Source organism: Balearica regulorum, chromosome 1 (genome assembly GCF_011004875.1).
Source record: "Balearica regulorum gibbericeps isolate bBalReg1 chromosome 1, bBalReg1.pri, whole genome shotgun sequence".
Taxonomy (NCBI): Eukaryota; Metazoa; Chordata; class Aves; order Gruiformes; family Gruidae; genus Balearica; species Balearica regulorum.
This window is the reverse complement of record NC_046184.1, coordinates 22361421-22381918: the sequence shown is the minus strand read 5'-3', so window position 1 is coordinate 22381918 and position 20498 is coordinate 22361421. Positions and strand designations below refer to the sequence as shown.

General features: G+C 40.3%; 1 protein-coding gene across 3 annotated transcripts in view; it reads left to right on the top strand.

The window, feature by feature from the left end:
* The first annotated feature begins 4511 nt into the window (after nt 1-4511).
* The window catches only part of IL17REL (interleukin 17 receptor E like), a 46009-nt gene continuing 30022 nt past the window's right edge, over nt 4512-20498 (top strand). For 2 of the 3 annotated variants that reach the window (XM_075742672.1, XM_075742680.1), the window contains exon 1: nt 4531-4673. In XM_075742672.1, the coding sequence (XP_075598787.1) occupies nt 4572-4673 (102 nt within the window). In that variant the 5' untranslated portion in view covers nt 4531-4571. Of the gene's footprint in view, nt 4674-20498 lie in introns of all 3 variants that reach the window. The other variant, XM_075742664.1, reaches the window with a different exon arrangement.

The following is a 20498-nucleotide window of genomic DNA, read 5'->3' as shown; positions in this document are numbered from 1 at the left end:
CCGTCGACCCGTCCGGATAGTTGGAGTTCTCGTCCTCAGAAAAGAGGATTCTAAATGCCAGATTTATACTTTTGGGGAGGTGGGACTAAGTCAGGTATTGTGTGTCGATTGGCCCTTAACAAGGCTTGTTGTGCAGTTGATCGGGGCTGGGGGGGGAAGTGGCAGAGAACAAAGGCATTCAGTGCAGAGGTGCGGTGGTCTATTTAGTTTTACCAAAGTAACGTCAAGCTGTGAAGGCTCCCCCTCACCCCAGGCGTCACTTAGTTGATTAAGGAGCAGACCCGTCAGGCGCTGCATCTTGTTAAGATGAACAAATTGCTCATCTCCTGCCCCTGTTCAGGTCCAGTGCTTATCAATCAGCGCAAGATAAGCAAGTTGCTCAATCCCTGCTCTTGCCCAAGCTGGACTCCCCCAGGGCCCCTTCTGCTGGGTCATAATAGCCCTGTATTCGGCACCAACAAGCCTGGATAAGTCCGGCACCCCACAGGTGTCTCTGCTGCTTCTTCATCCTCAGGGGGAGGACTCCTCTCATCGTTCCCCTGCTCCAGCGTGGGGTCCCTCTCACGGGAGACAGTCCTTCACGAACTTCTCCAATGTGAGTCTCTCCCACGGGCTACAGTCCTTCACAAACTGCTCCAGCGTGGTCTCTCCCATGGGGTGCAGACCTTCAGGAGCAAACTGCTCCAGCATGGGTCCCCCACAGGGTCACAAGTCCTGTCAGCAAAGCTGCCCTGGCGTGGGCTCCTCTCTCCACGGGTCCACAGGTCCTGCCAGGAACTTGCTCCAGCCTGGGCTTCCTACGGGCCACAGCCTCCTTTGGGTGCCTCCACCTGCTCCGGCGTGGGGTCCTCCACGGGCTGCAGGTGGAATCTCTACACCCCCTCATCCTTCCTCCATGGGCTGCAGGGGGACAGCCTGCTTCACCATGGTCTTCACCACGGGCTGCAGGGGGATCTCTGCTCTGGTGCCTGGAGCACCTCCTCCCCCTCCTTCTGCACTGACCTTGGTGTCTGCAGAGTTTCTTACATCTTCTCACTCCTCTCTCCGGCTGCAAAAGCTCTCTCTAACTGTTTTTTTTCCTTCTTAAATATGTTATCCCACAGGTGCTGATTGGCTTGGCCTTGGCCAGTGGCGGGTCCGTCTTGGAGCCGGCTGGCATTGGCTCTATCAATCAGACACAGGGGAAGCTTCTAGCAACTTCTCACAGAAGCCACCCCTGTAGCTCCCCCCCACTACCAAAACCTTGCCATGCAAATCCAACACAGACAGAAATTTGTGTGGAGTTCTGTGCCTAAACTCCTACACAACAAGTCACAAAGTCCATGTCTGTCTGCTTAGGTATGTCTGGTAATACACCTGTCCTAACTTTTATTTCCATGTAGCACTCCTTGAACACACTTGGGCAACACTGGAATTACATTAGTGGTCTCTCTTGAAATAGGCCAAGTGTGTAGCCAAGCATGCAAAATTTGTGAAATCAGAGAGCAATTAAGAAGAAGGGACCTGGTCTGATGGTCCAGAGATCAGGCTTGACCCAAGAGAAAATGGAGAATGGAAAATACTGGATTTTGCTCTCTACTCTAGGGTATACCTCTGCATTTTATTAAAAGAACCTGAGCAGCCAGACTACCATCCTGAAATGTGCAAGATTTGGACTCAAGCCTTCTTGGACTGAGAAATGTTTAGATTTTGCCTTTTCTATATCCTTGACCAGTCCTCTAATAAAGCTTTAGGGCATGAAGTGTCTTTGCTACCAAAGTGCAGAAGGAGGCACTTTCTATTAAGGGTTTTTTTAAGAGTCTGTATTCTTAAGATGGAGGGAACATTGGTAGAAGCAGGAGAGTATATATTTTGCTATCATCTGTTCTTCAAGAATGAAGTAATAAAAATGTCAAACACAAGACAAATGTTGATTAAATACAGGTAAGGGGTAGTGAGGAACAAGGAATAAAATAAATCTATTATTAAGAAATTATTTCCAAGAATTATTATCAAGAATTAGAGTCCTATTTGTGCAGGGAGCCTAAGAGCTAGCGGACATACGAATTTCACATGCATAAATGATAGTTTTCAAAAAGCATGGCATGGGACCATTATACTGCCCAGCTCTTAGTGGGAATGTTAGCCTAATGGGGGTTCCATAACCTGACGTAACAAAAACAATGCATGAACACTGTAAAATTCCAGGATATAAATTATGTAGGAAAGGTAGATTGTGCTAGTCTAGACATGATTTTTTAAAAAGCTTACTGTCAAATAAAGTAAATAATAATAAGGTTGTTGCCTGCTGAACTTAATAACAGGTATTACAGAAACTGTCTGTACTGAAACACTGTTCCTACATAGAAAGAGCATACTGTTAGAGCAGTGCTGCTGACCACTTTATTTGGAAGGTGACAGAGGTGTGCTAAGAAATACCAGAAACAGTCAGAGAGAAGAAAACTTAATAAGTGAACGACATCAGTCATTTCTATGGAAACTGGAGGAGTGTTACCTCAGGGCTTGATGCAGAAACTAGATTTGTAAACACTACAAATGCCTGTTGCTTGGAGCAAGTAATCACAGACCCCATAGGAAGAGAAAGAACTCTTGGTCCCTTTCCAAGGAGCCACTCAAAAAGCCGCTCTTCAATAGTGGCACAAATTCAACATCCAAAAAAATGTGCTATGCCAATGTATAAATTAAAAAAGGAACGATATAAAATGAGTAAGTCTCCAAAAGGAAATTAAAAGGAGCAGATGAAGGGGCAGAAGCTCTCCAGGCACAAGGACCTTCTTTACATGTAGGGAAAACTCAGAACAGTACATATATAAGATATCCCCCAAAATGCCACCTGGAGGAAAACATCTTTTTGCATCTCCCAACACAAGATTTTTAAGAAAGGTCAACATCATCCCCCTTTTTTTTTAAACAAAAGATGAGAAGGAAGCCTCCTAAAAAGTCTATGGAGCTGACTAGTAATGGAGATATGAAAAGACACCTTTTGCTCAAGTATCTAATGACACAGTAAAAACCCAAAGTGCTTGCTTGCTTGCAGTGGAGTTCATTACAGGGGAACTTACTGAAGGGTGAGCTGGAGGAATTGTCTCAGATCTAAGTTTAAAACAAATAATCCAAAGCATAAGACTAATACCTGAATCAGTAATCAAACATTATTCTACAGAGTACCATAAATTGCAATTAAAATTGAAGTTGCAAAACTATTAACTGTGGTGTGTGCTGAACTGGCTTGCTTGCAGTAGGCATACTGGTAAATGATACACTAAGGAGAGTCAAAATAGCTTTTTGGTAGAGGGACATCATGCTTCTGATGATTCACTCAACATCACTATGCTATTGTGGAATAACCCTTGATCTGCTCATTCCTGAATATTGTGTGCGAGACCCCCCTATCTTACAAAAGGGTATAGTAAAAATGAAGAGGTATATTCTTAATCTTAGAAAAAATAGGGGATATATGCTGGAAATCAATAAAATTGTGAGTATTTTGGCAAAAGTGAGATGAGAATGGATATTCTCTATTTTTTTCTAAAGTAAGGGGGGAACCCTTTTAAAATCAAAAGAAAGCAAATAAACATAGTCTAATTGTGTAACTCTTTGCCACAAGAAGTTTTGACAACCAAAAAGATAAATAGATGCAAATAGTTGTTGTACAAATTCTTTCAAGAAAGGTCCAGAGACAGTGGGCCTGTATTAAAAACAGTGATGAGCACATGGCTTTCAGTTCAGGAAATCCATAAGATCCAGGTCACTGGAACTTGGCAGCATATAGGTTAAAATAATCCATGTAAGTAGCATATTTAACTTCTTTCTTATTTTTCCTAAGCATCTGCTGCTGATCCTGTTAGGCACAGGAGAGTCTGCTGTCAGGTACTAGGTGCTGCGACTCACTCGTACCCTGCTTTCAGAGCTGGTGGTGGTCAGCTGCTTTGGCAAAGCACGCATACTTCCTGAGTGCGTTGAAAATCCAAAAACTTGAGATAAGCTATAGAACAAGAGGCTTCTGTTGATACAATTAAATAATAAGTGAAATAAGTTCAAGACACAGATTTCTAAGGTAAGAAAATCCGTTTTTCCTGCTGATGAAAAACAAGAAACCAGTCTTCCAAGACTACTCACCTCAGCAAAGCTGTTTTTCTTTTTATTCAATGCATTAGAAAACCAGGAAACTTAGACGACATAAGAATGCATTTGGATTCCAGGTAACCTGCCTGGCACATCACTCTAGAAACAAAATTCCCATTTGTACATAGAATTTACAGAAAATGAATTTGCTAAAACTGATCTAAAGCTGACATTGTTAAATCCAGAAGGAAAAGGGTTTTATTATGATTGTCGGAAATTCATGTTTCCTATTTTTCACTACAGAATGTAAGAAATCAGCTGAACATGCTTTATATTTCCCACAACTAGCAATTTTCTGTCTTTGGAAAGTTTTAGAGGGAGGAGCTCAGAGGTGCTGTGGGAGGGACTAAAATTCATATTAAAGTTTTGGCATGAGAGGGAGAATTGTCAGAGTAGAAGGTTTCTTCTGAGGTTTTGCTTTTTTTTTTTTTTTTTTCCAATTTAGGATGATACGTATTCACGTGCAGATTCTTCTAATAATTCTTTTTTGGAATTCTGATTGTCAGATTATTGCCAGGATTGAAGAATGTGGACTCTCATGTTCTCAGGTAATCTCTTACTTGTTCCTATTTGCTGTCTATTAACATAGTAGTTGTATGCTGCCAAAATAATTGTAAGAAAAGAATAAAAGCAAAAATGGAAAAAATATTTCAGCTGTCTTGAACTCTGACTTTATATTCCTGTCATTCTGAATTAAGTATCCAAAGTGGCAAAGATGACTGTTAAGAAGGGAGTAAGAAAATGCATCTTACGCTATTTCCAACTGCTGTTCTTAGTACCTTTTGAAATCTGTCTTTTGTATTTGAAAAAAATTATTTAGTTCATATTCATTACTTTGGAGAGTCAGTTTTTACAACAGCAGTGATGCCAAAGAGATGAGGGGAGGGAGGAACGGGATGTTTCAGAAATTGCTAATTGTGTTAGGAATATACGAAACACTGACTTTCCTGTGAATAAATGAATTAAGCTTGACAAAGAGTAAAACCTGTTTTTCATTTTGTGGGATGTGGGTAACTGTAGTATTAAACTTAATGGCTTCTGTATGTGCATAAAAGCGGACTGTGAACCGTACCATCTCTTTAATAGCTTCGAATGTTGTATGTTTCCAAATATCCCCACAAAGAGGCAGTATGGAGATATTCTGCTTCTGTTGGCATTCTGAAACGGTAAGAATAGAGTAAATTGAAAGATAAATAAAAAAAAGGATAAAATAATAGGGAATCTGACTTTCAGTCTTAGCAGAGGATGATAACTATGTACTTGCTACAGAGAAGCAGAATTGATGGCAGGAAACTATTTGACTGGTGTACAGACTTCTGCTTGAAGATGTCAGTGTTTAGGACAGGCAATGAGACATACTAAAGATTCTCTAAATGTGACGGTACTACCCAGATATTAAGTTAGTACATGTTACAGCAATTTATTCTATATTTTATACATGTATCCTAAAGAATATTAGGAATTATAGAATCATAGAATGGTTTGGGTTGGAAGGGACCTTAAAGATCATCTAGTTCCAACCCCCCTGCCACAAGCAGGGACACCCTCCACTAGACCACGTTGCCCAAAGCCCCATCCAACCTGGTCTTAAACACTTCCAGGGATGGGGCCAATAAATAAAGATGCTTGTAAAATACTAGACTGAGGGGGAAAAAAAGCCCTCTATACTTCAAGTTGTTTAATATTCCTACATTCAAATTCTGTAATCTCTAGCCACTTAGATAATGTTTTTAGAATAATAAAATGCAATCATAAGAGATTAATCTCTAGGTGTACCTGTGAACTTTTCAAGAATTTTTATGTACTTATGTTTATGAATGCAAACACACCCTTATTGTAAATAATTTATGCTCCTTGCTCTGCTGCAATGACAGTTCAAAATAGAAATGATTTACTGTTCTAATTTATCCCTCCAAAGAGTGTATGGACTATCAGACTCAGCATGTAAAAATCAATAGCAACCTTTTTGGTGGGATTCAGTCAAGGGGCTAGGATTTACCTCTGAGGACCTTAAAGGGCTTCTTCTCTGTCATCTCTTAGGTAGGTATGTTAAGAAGACTGATTCACTAGATGCCTAAGATACAGACAAACACAATCCTGAGGTTTGGTAGACTGGATCCCCTTCTTTACCTTCAAGAGTTTGTCTTAGACCTTTTCCAATACTGAAGGCTGGATAACTGAGAATTGGTTCGGGTTTTTTGGTGGTGGGGGTTTTTTTTTTTGGTTTTTTTTTTTTTTTAGTTTACAGGGGCAATACATTGTTTTCACTATAATGGCATCAATCAATCATTTTTTATGTTAAAGATAGGATTCAGTTCATGTTCTCTATGTAATGTTTTTGCTAGTTGTATTCAGTAGAATCTTGAATGCATTAATGACTTTTTAAGACAAAAATGTTTTCTCACTGGGAACAATAATAAACTCAACAGGACAAATTACTGCCAGCATAGCATTTTCAATCTACTGCAAAGCATTTTAGCTACATGAACTTTAGAGTCTCATGACTAGCTTGTTAGAGAAAACTCCTTCTTCCTTTTCCTTTGGAAATAACTTCAATATCCCTACATAACTAACTGCAATTTGTGGCCTCCATCCCATTCCTACCTGAGTTACTTTAAAAGGGAGCAGTTTATCTTCTCCATAATTTATAACTCAATGGTCTTTATAAAGGCACTAACCAGGGGTTACCATTTGTCTTTGTCTATGTGCAAGATATATGTGCTGCCTTCTGCTATAGCACATCAAATCACAAAGTAGAGAATCAATGCCCTTTTTTCTAGCAATTTGCTTAATGTGATGAGATACTGTAATTTCAAAACTATCAGAGTTTTTCTGTAGCTGCTATTGCTACAAGTGGGTATTACAGAAAATTGGGTTTTTCTTTATGAAATTTTCCCATAAGTTTGTATAGCGGATTTCTCTTCTGCAGAGTCAACGCTGAGGTTGTGTTGTTCTTCATAAGGCAGTACAGGAATGAAAAGCAATTAATTTGCATTTTTCTGCATTTTTCAAACTGTTTAAACCTCTCAGAAGGTTTTGAGCAGGTTTAATAACTGGAACTGTTGAGTTTGACTAGCCAACTAAATTTTAAGGTGGCTATGTTTCTTAAATATTTATGAACACTTTTGACCTCCTTGGGTACTCCTTATCAGAGCAAAGCATTGGTTGTTCTTAAGGGGGAAATAGTGACATAACTGTTTTGAGGTATGTGACTTAGAAACCCTTCACACTGAACTGTTTAGATTTTGGATCTTATTACAACTTTATGAATCGTTCTTAGTTTACCATTAGTATTCAGCAAGACACCCTTGCATTGCCTTATATAAGGCAATATCCAGGTTTCATTACTATACCACAAACTGTATTTTTGTCCAATACAGGAAAGGAAAAAAAAAAAGAACATTGGATGCTTATGCAAGTATTACACTAAAATTTAAACATCATGAAAATATACAATTGTGGGTTGAATGATGGCAAAGGAACAACCAAGCTTTTATTATATATTATTTCTCCTTCCTTATTTTAACAGCTTGGCTTTAGAGTTCGCTTGATATTTTAGTATTCAGAGGTTAAATACAATGGGCTCGGTCTCCATGCCTCACCCAATAGTAAACACAGTTATCAACCAAGTTTCCCTGTACAAGTATAGGGGAATCCCAGCCTGCAATTGAAATTGGGTTTGTGCCGTACTCATTTTACAATCCACATTGTTTGCAGGCTGTACACAAAGAAACAGGCTTACGCCAAATTTGACTCAGCAGCTGGGAAAGATCAAGAGGACTACATTTAAAAGAAAACTCTCCAGAAAACTATGAAATAGTTTTGTATTGTCTGCCATTAAATGTAGTAATGTTTCCAAAGTCCTTGGATAAAGAAGGAAACCCTAAACTGAATCTGGGTTTTCCCTGCAATTAGAAAGGTTATTGGCAGCAAATTCTCAATATAGCTGCTGCCTGTTCATGCTATTCATAGTCGAAGTATGTGGCGTTCCTTTGCTGGATAGTTATGCCATGGATGGGTCCCTTCTTGCTGAATACTACACGTTGCAAAACCAGTGATATAATACAGCCCTTAGGCCACTAACTCAGCTGAGATAAATTGGCATTCTTTGTTCATTATTAAGGTAAGCAATTCGTATTTTAAAAGTGATCTGAAGCCTGTAAAAAATGGACATAATAATCTAGGTGACGTAATGCAGTTCTCTAAAATCTGTTTGAAAAACTAGTTTCAGACATGGAAAATGTCTCAAGAGACTGATTAGAGACCTGGCTTCCTCAGAGTGAGCGAGAGAGCGATACAGTGTGAAGTCCCAACGTAGGAAGATGATTCACCACAGACTTTTTTGTGTAAGGTCATCGATATACCTGATGACTGGAGGATATGCATAAAATTATAAACCATATCCTCTGCTAATATTTGCTGAGATGCAGTACAATCCACGAGAGCATGCCCTAGATAGAAAGCCTGGGGTTTGCATCCCTGCCTGTCATTGACTCACTTGTGTGGCCCTGTTCAAGTAATTTCCTTTCTCCAGTTTTCACAAGTACAAAATAGTGCTGACCTTCCTGTGTGATGTGTCTAAATTATGTGTTTTAATTAAGTACTTTGAATACTGTAATTAAGTATTAAGTACTCATTAGTTAAAGAAGTCATACTTAAGGGGCTCAATCATGTTGAGTCACTACATTAGACTGATATTAACCCATTTGCTTAGATATCCCTGCTTGCCTTCTCTGCTGGTAGTCGGGAGAGCTTGCGGTTTGGGAAGTTTAGGTGACTTACCTCTGGGACTGTGTTTTACATTTGCTCTTAGGGTCAAAACCAGCTTGGCAATGACGTGAAACACTTAGCTTCCATGTTTCCTGCTGTGTCCTATGCTACTGGTTGGGTGCCATCCCAATTTCCTCACCCCCTGAGAAGAAAACAGCCAGTGACAGGTACAAGCAGTGACTTACAGTGTTCCTCATTATTAGAGCATCTACCAACTCTTCTTTCGAGGAGAGGTGGAGGTGGAGAAAGCTCTGCAATTCAGAACTTGCAAAAAATGCAATGGCAGCTCTTGTTTTTTTTCTTTCTCCTCCTTTCCTCAAGAACTCTGGAAAAAGGTTACAAGGTCTGGAAAAAGATAAGTGGCAAGAGCAGAGGCACTACAGATAATCATGAAAGTTGGGGGCACAAAATTAACAGATATTGGAACTGGACCTGGCAAGGTGTCCCAAAACTGAAACACAAGGTAGTGCTAGAAGCTTCACCACCATGAGACATCAACATAAGTATGTGGAATCAGTACCCACAGCAGGAGGTAGATATTAAAAAAAAAAAAAAAAAAAAGGGATATATAAGCAAGCTGTTACTTTGTCATGCTTATTTATATTGTCCCGTTCCTCCTCTCTTGCCAGAATGCCTGTGCATGGAACAGAACCAGGGATGATCAAAAATGAGAAGGACCAAAAAGACGTTTTAAAAGACTTCTTTCTCAGGATAGCTTTGGATACTTCCCTGGCTTTTTGGCTCAGCATTCAGAAAGTAGGCCTTGCTCCCAGATAGGTAGGTAATTTGGACTTAAGAAAGGAGTTTCCTCCTATCTCTGACTGAAAATCATCTGATTTCTGGGAGCCATGAATTCCTGTGCGCTGTGCGGTGGCTTCCAGGCTGTCAAACCTGCATTTGAAGCTCTTTGTATTAAAAGAATACACACTACTGACCAGGGATAGGTGGCACAGATGTTTTTAAAGTAGTTTTTGTACTCTCAGGAAAATAATTTTCCTTGTAAAACTTTTTTTTCTTCTATTTTTGTTAACATAAATTGGCTGTATTTTGAGAAACAGGAAATTATTTTCCATCTTAAAAACACAAACCAGAAAATATGCCTCGAACAGCAGTGTGCTGCTGAGGAAGTTCCAGACCAGCTCTGAACTACTTGGCTAGGAATGATCGCAGAACTGACAAACTCATGTATACTCTGATGTGATATGGACACATCGCAGCCCTGACCCTGCCTTCACAACTGTAGGAATTCACTGGCCCAGAATTTTCTGAGGTCATGGATAAGCTGGAAAGTCACAGTAACTAATGATGCTGAGCACTGGAATAGATTGCCTACGGAGCTTATAGAGATCTCCACACATGCTAAGCAAATATCTCTCAGATGTCTCAGACAAAGGTCATTCTTCCTAAGGCAGAAATGTAGAGTAGATGGCATGTTGAGTTCTTTTCTAATCCTAATATTTCTGCTTTCGTTCATCATTTTATCTTTTGCGGGCTCTAAAGATGGTCTGTCAAGTCATATTTAACTTAGTCCTTTGGAACAGGCAGCAGAGCCAAAGACCTGTCTTGCTGTACTGCGTACCCTGCTCTTTCAGCACGCAAAATATGGGACTCATCGTGAAAACTGTATGGGACATACAATCTCATTCAGGAAGTGTCTATGCAAAAATGAAGAGAGTTTTAGTTTTACTTTGCAAATTATCTGTGGCTCTTTCTCCTGCAAGAAAATGTTTCAACTTATTTGCTTTGAATATGTATGGTAAATTTCAATCATTTCTGGAAAACTGATTGTCTTGGAGTTGCCTCAACTTGCTTGTGTATTTTCAGAAAGTATGAATCATATAAGCAACATTGTACAGTACTAGATGTGCATTCATTGTCTTTTCTTGGAAAAACTTTGAGGAAATAGAATTTATTGCAGTTAATACTTTTCACTGTCTCCAGTTTTATTTTTCCCTTTCATCCCTACATATGCAAACTTCCTTGATCTTTTTCCCACTTCCTCATCTCCCTCACCTGCTGTTCTTCCTTCTGTGACTGCAATGACAGATTTCTCCATTACTTTTCAAATTTTGATATCTTTGTATTATAATTTTTCCCCATTTGTGGGTTGTTTGTTTGTTTTTTTAAATTTATTTTTGCAATTCTCATTATCATATGATGTTTCATCCTTAGTTTTGGTCAGTAGTATGTATTCTTTTATTTTTTCCCCCTAATTTTCAATATATTATATTTATATGTGATATAATAGAATAAACTTTAGAGGATGGTCACATCTGTGTTACCATTCAGTCTGCCTTTATAGCTTATTTTCTCTCCCACTTAGGGGTTAAAAAACACATACACTTCTTAGGCGAATGTGTGGCATAGGTGCTTTTCAGTGAGTAAGGGCTATCATTAAAAATGAGACATAGGGTGAAGCAACACATGAAGGTACTGAACACTGATGTGTTTATTAAGCTGAGGCCATGCCCAGGAATTATTGCTGCCTCTAGGGACAACAGCGTGATCAGGAGAGTCAGGTGAAACAATGCTGCTGTTGTAAAGTTGGTGGAATCCTGCCTCTTTGGAAGCCCTTCTTTTGGACCTCTGCCTCCTTTAATTGGACTGTGCTAACTTTAGCAACTAGAGTATGTGGAAGATACACAAGATAAAACCAAACTATATGATTATTCCATTGTTTGTTTTTTCTTTCTTTTTTTCTTTCTTTTTTTTTCACCCCCTAAAGCCCCCGCAAGATTATGCGTTAACAGTAAAAAGAGAAATAGACTATGCAATGACTTTCTGAGTAATTATTTTTTATTTTGTATTTGATATGACTTCTTCTTACTTAGCATTTCCAAATTTATTCATAGCTAGCTTCTATATCAATTATCTCAAACTGCAAATGTTTCAGCTGCAATGTACAGTATAGATATTTTCAGTAGGGCTTTTCTACATGGCAAATTTTGAATTTTTTAATTTTTCATGTACTCACACTGCTAGCTCTTTCAGGGAAAGGTGTTTTTGGCTTTTGTTGGTCTTGACAGGAGAGGAAAGGCATGTATGCAGGGATTCTGGTATAAGATTTCTGATGAAGAGGTAAGGCTTCCAGATGCCATAATAATGCAAATATGAACAGTTAGGAAATAATCCTCTCTCCCCCAAATTTTCAAGTATACAGCTGCAAAAAAAAGTTTTTCACCTACATGTTCTAAGAAGATTTTCCTCATTTTGCTGTTGCTGGAGTGTTTCTGTAACTCAAGCAAGCACAATTAGAGCTAGTCAGGCATCTTTATCACTAAGGCTTTAATGGAAGCAGCTCCTTAACTGATGCTGTGGCACCAGGAAGGAACGCGGTGGCCTCTCTGGATTGCCACCCCATACTACACCACTGCTTCTAGTGTGACCTGAGGGATCATTTGTACAGCCTTACATCCTTACACAACAACATAACAAGCTAAGGCTAGAATAAAACCAAAGTCAACATTTAAAAATATTTCTCAGCAGGAAGAGCTATGATTAGGGGTAGTTCCAAGTTTAGTTAGGTTTGAGATTTTTCTTTGTTTAAAGAGAAGAGGAAGAAACACCATTTTTATGGGAGCTACAAAACCCAGGAACATGTGCTCCTGCATTCTCTGCATGGATTTGAAGGGTGTCTCAGCCCTGACACATGGCCTCCAAAGTCTTGAAACCGTTATAAGAAATTATTGCCAAGTTGTTTTGTTGTTCTAAATTTTGGTAGGACTTTGTGATCCACGCTGACAAGGCTGGGATTAGTAAGTGCAGTTTTGTTTTTAAGCCCTTCTGCACCCAACATTTCAGGATAGCATCTGTGCAACATTCACCCATTCTATGGCCCTGCTCCTTTCCTATGGTTCCAGGTTATTAAATACAGATTAAATGGATACCATGAGAAAGCATTAGCAACTTGTCAGGGCAGCATGAGAAACCTGCATGCTCAGCACGGTGCTGTCGCAAGTTAGGCAAGGGAAAAAGTTAAGCACCAGGTTAGTCTGAACTCCACTCTTTAGAGCCCAGGCACCTGAGTTATGAGCCAGAGTTTGACGTTCAAAGTTTCAGTTTCTGGTTTTTTTTTTTCTGATGACTGCTTAAAATAAAATGTAAGTAGCCTTTGAAGTAGGAAACAGATCTCCCATTTGAATGGTGAAAGCACTCAGCTTTAAAAACTACACTGCATCTTGCCTGTGCTTCTCCCAGACCGTCATTCTTTCATTTCCTCTATACAATATCACTGCTTTGACAGGAGGCCTGGGAAACCCTCTCATTTACTGGGCAGCATGGCAAACAGACAACTTAGGGTTAGAACTGCTTCAGGTTAAGGAGGATGTTGAACCTGGCTGTCCCTTGAGGTAAGGACTTGAAAGCTAGAGTATTAAAGCTGTAACATGCCCATAGTCTGCTTTCCTCTTCTAATATTTCCAGTTAGAAAGAAGCTTGGCTTGAGCTTTGTTAGTTTTATCTCTGTTGCTATTAAATCTCTTCCAGCCACCTGCTACGCTGGGGCATGTGAGTGTCTCACAAGTGAGTGTATGCTGTCCCAAAGAGCTGTAGATGAGCTAGATGTCATTCCAGCTTCGTTCTAGTCATGGTCTAAACACCAAACTACATGCATACAGGGAGCTCTCAGATCAGAAAGGGAGATGCCTGATAAACTTAGGTGCTTCTAGTGTTAGGTGGGAATTAGTAGGGTATTATGGATCCTGGTGTTCAGCTGAGATATTACCACAGTTTGCTTAAATCATGTTTCAGGTACCTAAATCCTCTTTTAGATTTGGTTGACTTAATCTTATTTTGCAAATTACTGCAAACTTTGGTCTTATTTCACTACCAGTAGTAATGCAAAATCCACAAAGAAAAATTTCCTTACTTGGAAATATGATGTGACCCTTTTCTCATGGGCAAAGCTGAAGTTTGTATAGGTGTATTGGGTTTGCATGGCAAGGTTTTGGTAATGGGGGGGATACAGGGGTGGCTTCTGTGAGAAGCTTCCCCTGTGTCTGACAGAGCCAATGCCAGCCGGCTCCAAGATGGACCCGCTGCTGGCCAAGGCCGAGCCCATCAGTGATGGTTGTAGCACCTCTGGGATATATTATGTATGTCCCCTGGGACATATTTAAGAAGAGGAAGAAGTTGCTGCACAACAGCAATTGCAGCCAGAGAGAGGAGTGAGAGTATGTGAAGAGAAACAACCCCGCAGACACCAAGGTCAGTGCAGAAGGAGGGGGAGGAGGTGATCCAGGTGCCAAAGCAGAGATTCCCCTGCAGCCCGTGGTGAAGGCCATGGTGAGGCAGACTGTCCCCCTGCAGCCCATGGAGGTTGATGGTGGAGCAGATATGCACCTGCAGCCCGTGGAGGACCCCATGCTGGAGCAGGAGGATGCCCAAAGGAGGCTGTGACCCCGTGGGAAGCCCAGGCTGGAGCAAGCTCCTGGCAGGACCTGTGGATCCGTGGAGAGAGGAGCCCACGCCAGAGCAGGTTTGCTGGCAGGACTTGTGACCCCGTGGGGGACCCACGCTGGAGCAGTTTGCTCCTGAAGGTCTGCACCCCATGGGAGAGACCCACACTGGAGCAGTTTGTGAAGGACTGCAGCTCATGGGAAGGACTCACGTTGGAGAAGTTTGTGGAGGACTGTCTCCCGTGGGAGGGACCCCAGGCTGGAGCAGGGGAAGAGTGTGAGGAGTCCTCCCCCTGAGGAGGAATGAGTGTGATGAACCTACCGCAACCCCCATTCCCCGTCCTCCTGCGCTAATCAGGGGGAGAAGGTAGAGAAACATAAGCAAAATGAGCAGTTGCCTAGAGCAAACCAGTGAGGGCTTTGCTGTGTGTGCCAGAGCACTGGAAAGCCAGGTCTGCAATATTTTCCCTCTTTTGCTGAGCAATAGTGTTGGGATGTATGAGAAGACAGTAACTGGAATAGAAAAAGATCTTCAGGCCAAAAGAAAAGTATTTCCAAAAGAAATAACCACTGCCTCCAGCTGCAGCAGGAGGAGCAATTCTGTCCTGGAGGGTCTCTTCTCACAATCTCCAATTCTTGCTTTTTTTTTTGTTTTTTGTTTTTCCTTTTCTGTGGCAATCTCACTGCCCACTGCTTCCAGTTGCCTCTGAGGCTGCAAGTCTCAGTGCCATCAGTGCTGCTGAGGGATCTTGACTAAGTTTTTCTTGTAGCCTCTTCTGTGCTACGGAGATCATTATACCATCCTAATCTCAAAGCATGGGATATCCATGGATGTCTGGAGAGCTTGTGGAATCTCTGTCCTCCAGTTTTTCAAGAAATGGCCAAAGTAATGGCTAACTTGATCTGGGGTTGGTGACAGTACTGCTTCCATCAAGATGCTGCACTTTGTGACCTCCAGCGACCTCCTCCACCCTAAATTTTTTTGATTCCATTTTATCATCCTCTGTATGAGATCTCCAGTCATTCACTGAAATAACCATTAATGCTGTTAGAATGTCCCTGTTTCATTGTTAGACTAGAAGTGCTGATTTGGTACATTAGCTGTCCTTTCAAGTAGCTGAGTGGTCAGAAACTTTTGACACTCTATGTATAGGATGGTGCTGATTTATACCAACTGAGGGTCTGGCATTCAAAGTGCATTTTAATTTTACTTTGTCTATTGTATGCAATTCTGTTTTGTTAACAACTTGTATTAATATTTTAGGAAACATGACATCAAAATGATTGATAATGTTTTTTTTTTTGAGGGGGTATTTCTAAAAAAAAAAAAAAAAAAGAAACTAGAGCATACTGTTGCTTCAAGCAAATTCTGCTTCTTGTCCTGGAGTTGAAGCATACAATAGAACAGGCAGCTTTTATTTCAGACTGTCATAGCTCCCTTTGGTCCAATAAATTTAAAAGCAAGTGTTTTCTATGTAGATCCTTTTAGTATCACAGCATTATTTTTACATACAACTCACTTAAAAAAAAATTCAAGGGGACAATATTCTTCCCAGTTGTGAGACCTCAAAGCAATATTGTTTTGACTGGACATTCACTTATAGGATAAATGCATGTCACTGCAAAGAGTTCCCAGAAATATAATTACTGTGCTGCCAACTCTTTGACTTGCTCTGCTCTGTAAAAGGGATAGAGCCATGCAGCCACACTAACGGTCAGACCATGTTCTACGCCACATGCAGTCCAGCTAAAATATGGGACAGCCCACTTAAAATATGGGAACACGATTCGTCTGCACCACTACTGTGCAGGAGGAAGTACATACTGACTTGAAGACAGAAATCTGTGTTATACCTGATAGTAGCAGGTAAACAGAAGGACAAAAACCTAAGGGGCCTGAAGGTCTTGCGTTAGCATGTGCTGCTGCATCACTGAAGTACTGCTGGACTGTCGTGGAAGTGTTGGCCTTGTGACAAACAGCAGGTCATGGAGGACAGGGTCCGTATGTTTGTATATGCATGTGAAATGGCAAGTGGTGCAGGAGACAAAATTGGTAAAAGGCTATGCTTTAGACCACTGTGAAGCCTTACTGAAGATAGTCCAATAATCTTCAGTAAACCCCATAATCTCTTCCCTGTTTGTTCACTGTTGGTTCGCTGTTTAGCTGAGAGCACATCAACATGGCGTTACCGCAGGCAGAGGTTACCTTGCTCTGTTGGACACAAGCCAGCTCTCATCCAAAAAGTGTGTGGCCTCCTTAGCACTGTACTGAGCCTGAGCTTAATACCCCACTTCTCAGTAGCACTTAACCTCTCAGGTTCAGCACTGCACTAATGTGATGGGATCATTTTTGTTCAGCTTGGAATGCACACAGCAAGACTCAGAGCTGGATAATTCGTAGGCATGACTCAGGTGTTTTGGTTTTAGCATTCTGTAAAAAAACCCCAGCAACATCCAGGCACTCTTGTAGAAGCCATAGTTCAAAGTAGTCCTAAATAATGCTTTACCATAAATTCAAGTGCCTGTTTCTTTTCTGCATGGCTAACAGTCCAAATAATTGCTTAGCTGATCCCATTGCACACTGTTCACGTGTATCTGATTACCACATTGTCAGTAAAAGTTGAGGAACAACCTTGTGGTTTGCCAAAAATTAAAAAGGATCATCAGTAAGATAGTTTTACCTTGGCAATGAAAGTAATTACATATGACATCAAAACAAATACAGATGTTCCTTTTGAGAAAAGATCTTTTGGGGACACTGTATCAGCAGTACTAACTACGGATTTTCATATTATGTGTATTAATCATTATAATTCCTTTGGTTCTCAGTAAATATAACTACGGTTTTATTCAGTTGCCAAGTGTGTTCTGTGGACTCTTATTTTTCCTTTTCACTCATTTCCAATAACATGCTTTTTTTGTATACTTGACTGTGATATAGCTAAGACATTTTTAGTGGGACAGGAATCGTTATATTTCCCTGTGCTTTCTTTTACCGTAATGCTTCTTACATCTGGTGAGATAAATACAGTGGTCACCTTTATAAGAATAGAATGAGAAAAGTCCTGTGAGGTTCCAATCCCCACCAGTATCAAGGTGCAACACCATCATCTTCTTCACCTATGAAAATAGCTCTGGAAAAAGCTAAAGCATACTCAGTTCTTTCCATTTGTGAAGTTCTCCCAAGACAGTTTCCGGGGCTGAAGGTCTCTGTGAAAGAAATTACAGTCATTTGTTGATAGTCTGAGGAGCTTGTGATACAGCTCTGAATTCTTACTGTTTCCATTCAAAGAAGTTCTTAAATTGTATAGATCCATATCACTTTGACTGTGGCTGCCCACCGCTCAAAGACTTTTGTCTCTACAGAGGTGATTGAGATCACATTAGCATTGTCAGGTGTTTCACTAGAGGACATGAGAAATCATTTAGGACTCTTATGGCCCAGCGTCTGTAGGGTCTTCTCTCCATGAACTGAATGAGGTGAGCAGATGGAGAAAAGAAGGCCTCTGCTGGATCGCTTAATAGAAAGGGATAAGTATCTCCCTCTCTGAACTGGAGGATAACTACTCATATGACATGACTGTGATGCTCCCAATTGAGACAAATAATATTACCACTTTTCAAGGCACCAAATAAACCCTAGTGGAAGACTGTCTTCAGAAGTGGACAGATGCATTAAAATAGAAATAGCTGCTGAGAAGGGTATGGTAGGAAGGAGAGCCTGTCTTATTAGAGAAGAATAAAAGAGCTTGGCTTATATAGTCTCACAAAAAACCTGAGAAAAGATGTATTACTTGCTGTAGGTAAATGGAAAGTAAATTCCAGGGTGGAAAGCATCTATTTAAGTGAAAAGATAACGGGCACAATCAGAATACAAGCTAACCAATATTATGTTTATGTTAGAAATGAAAAGATTTAGTGCTGGCAGAGAGCAGGGCTTCTGGAATAGCCTTGGCTATTGGAACAGCGCACACGAAATCCTGACTGATTTTAAAATGAAGCTTCATCAGTTTTTGAAAGGGATTAGATGATGTGACACCTGTGGTTATCAGGGGACTAGACACAGTGATCTGGGAGATTCTTTCTAATTGTGTGCAGAGTAAGATGGATTTATGCAGACCATCTGCTCTTGGCTGGAAATCAAAAAGTACATGATTAGATTCATCATCTTTATCAGCCTTTTGGCTACAATTTGAGCATCGGTTATTGCAAAACCACACCACGTTAAGATAACCCTTTCCCTGTGCTGTAAGACTATGTCCAGTCCCATGCTTGCTTTTAGTGGTGGTCAAAGAGCAGGAATTGCTGGAATAGAGGGAAATGTCAGAATATGGTCATTTTCCTCTTTCTTTGCCCTCTGACAGCTGAACCTAAAGTAGGAATGTAGGTAGTAGCTCTGCCACTGACGATCTCTCAAAAAGGGGAAAAACTGTTCACTCTACATTCACTGACTTTAATGCAGACACCTTAATGAATGAATGTTAAGTGTCTGACAACCTGGTCCCAATTAAAGAACACATTTTAAGGCCTTTTCAGGCATACTCCTTATGGTGTTGTGGAAGAGCTGCCACCAACTCTTCTATGAAGGAGGCACAACAGAGTTAACAGGTAGACTGTGAAAACAAATTTGCCTCAGACTCTTTCCTGCATGACAGAACATTCAGGGAAGAATTTCCACACTTCTGCACTTGATTCAGTGCCTGGAGATATGAGAGGAAACGGGAAGCAGGTCTGATCTTTGTTTCTTTTCCTTGGCAATTTTAATTCATGAAAATACTCTGCCCCCAAATCCAAGTCTTCCTCTGTTGATGTCACTTTCTTCTTTACAGTCTTTAGATGAACCAATGTGATATTACAATTGGCTTAGATTGAGCAGAAGTTGCTGTGCTAGCTAAAAAGTTGGCACCACACCTTCTATTCAGAATGCTGTATGTTGGTGGTGTCTGTTCAGATAACCTCTAGCTACAGTTGAGTAATACCACAAATGGGGAAAACCCTAGAGAAATAGGAAAATCCCTAACTATTTGTGCATTGTGTAAGTATATTTTGCTTAGGCTCTTTGCCAAAGCAGATATGTATCAAAGATGCTCTCTGTACAGGAGTAAAATGTACTATCATGTCCAGGATCTTAATTTTGCGTAAAAGACACCCACGGCATTTGTGGAAGGGGAAGAAAATTTCCATTCTGGTTTTAGTGTGTTGTGTTTTTCTATGGCATTCATCATTGAAAATTCCTGAAAACAAAAGATATAGAAAGTGGGAGAGGAACTTGGTTAGTTTATTTGAGTTCTTATTTGAGACAAATGGTCTCTTTTGACTATTTTGCAAAATGATTATAAAAGAAAATACCACCCCCCTCAGTATTGTACAATAAGAAGAAACACTTTTTTAAAAAAAGGAATTGAGCTGTGACCAAATGCTCGCTGTAACTGGCAAGTGTTTTTGCAAATGTTTGATTATTTATGTAAACCTTCCCAACAACTCCTCACTCAGAACAAAACCAAGTGCCCAAGAATGACAAAACATCTCCCTACCAGAACAAAAATCACTGATGGGTATGTTTCTTTTCTCCCATGGAGAAGATGAGAAAATAAATGCAAGATGGTACTGGAAAGTGGTCAGATTCATCTGAGCAATAGTGAAAACCAATAATTAATTAGGATATGCTAGAAGACATAGGAGGATTTCTGCATCATCCCACAGCTCCACAGAAATGGATTTTTTTTTCCATGTTTGTAACTTAAGATAATTTATTTACATATGACTTGCATATTTCAGGTGTCATAACAGGGGCTCCAAAGCACTGGCCTTCTTTAAGTAAAAGGCTGAATCTTCTAATGTATTTTTGTACCATGATTGTAACCAGAAAGAGTGGTTGGAGAAGTTATTTTAAAGATGACATTCTAAGAAGGTTTGACTGGCAATTGGGAACTCTCTCAAGCCACCTAACCAAAATATTTTCAATAGTCTGGCTGCAAAATGGGAAGTTAAAAATACGGAAGTAATTTGCTAAATTATCAACTTCATGAGAGATTAATTTCTTCCAGTAAGCAGTGGCTCGGCAACTAGTTGTTCCAACAGTTAGGTTTTCTCACCAAGAAAGCTAGCTCCCTAGCTCGCTCACTTGATTTTTTGCAGTCATTTTGTATATTTGTCTATTCCGCTCCCTAAGGCCATGAAGAACCCAAGTAAAGAGACTGAATTCAA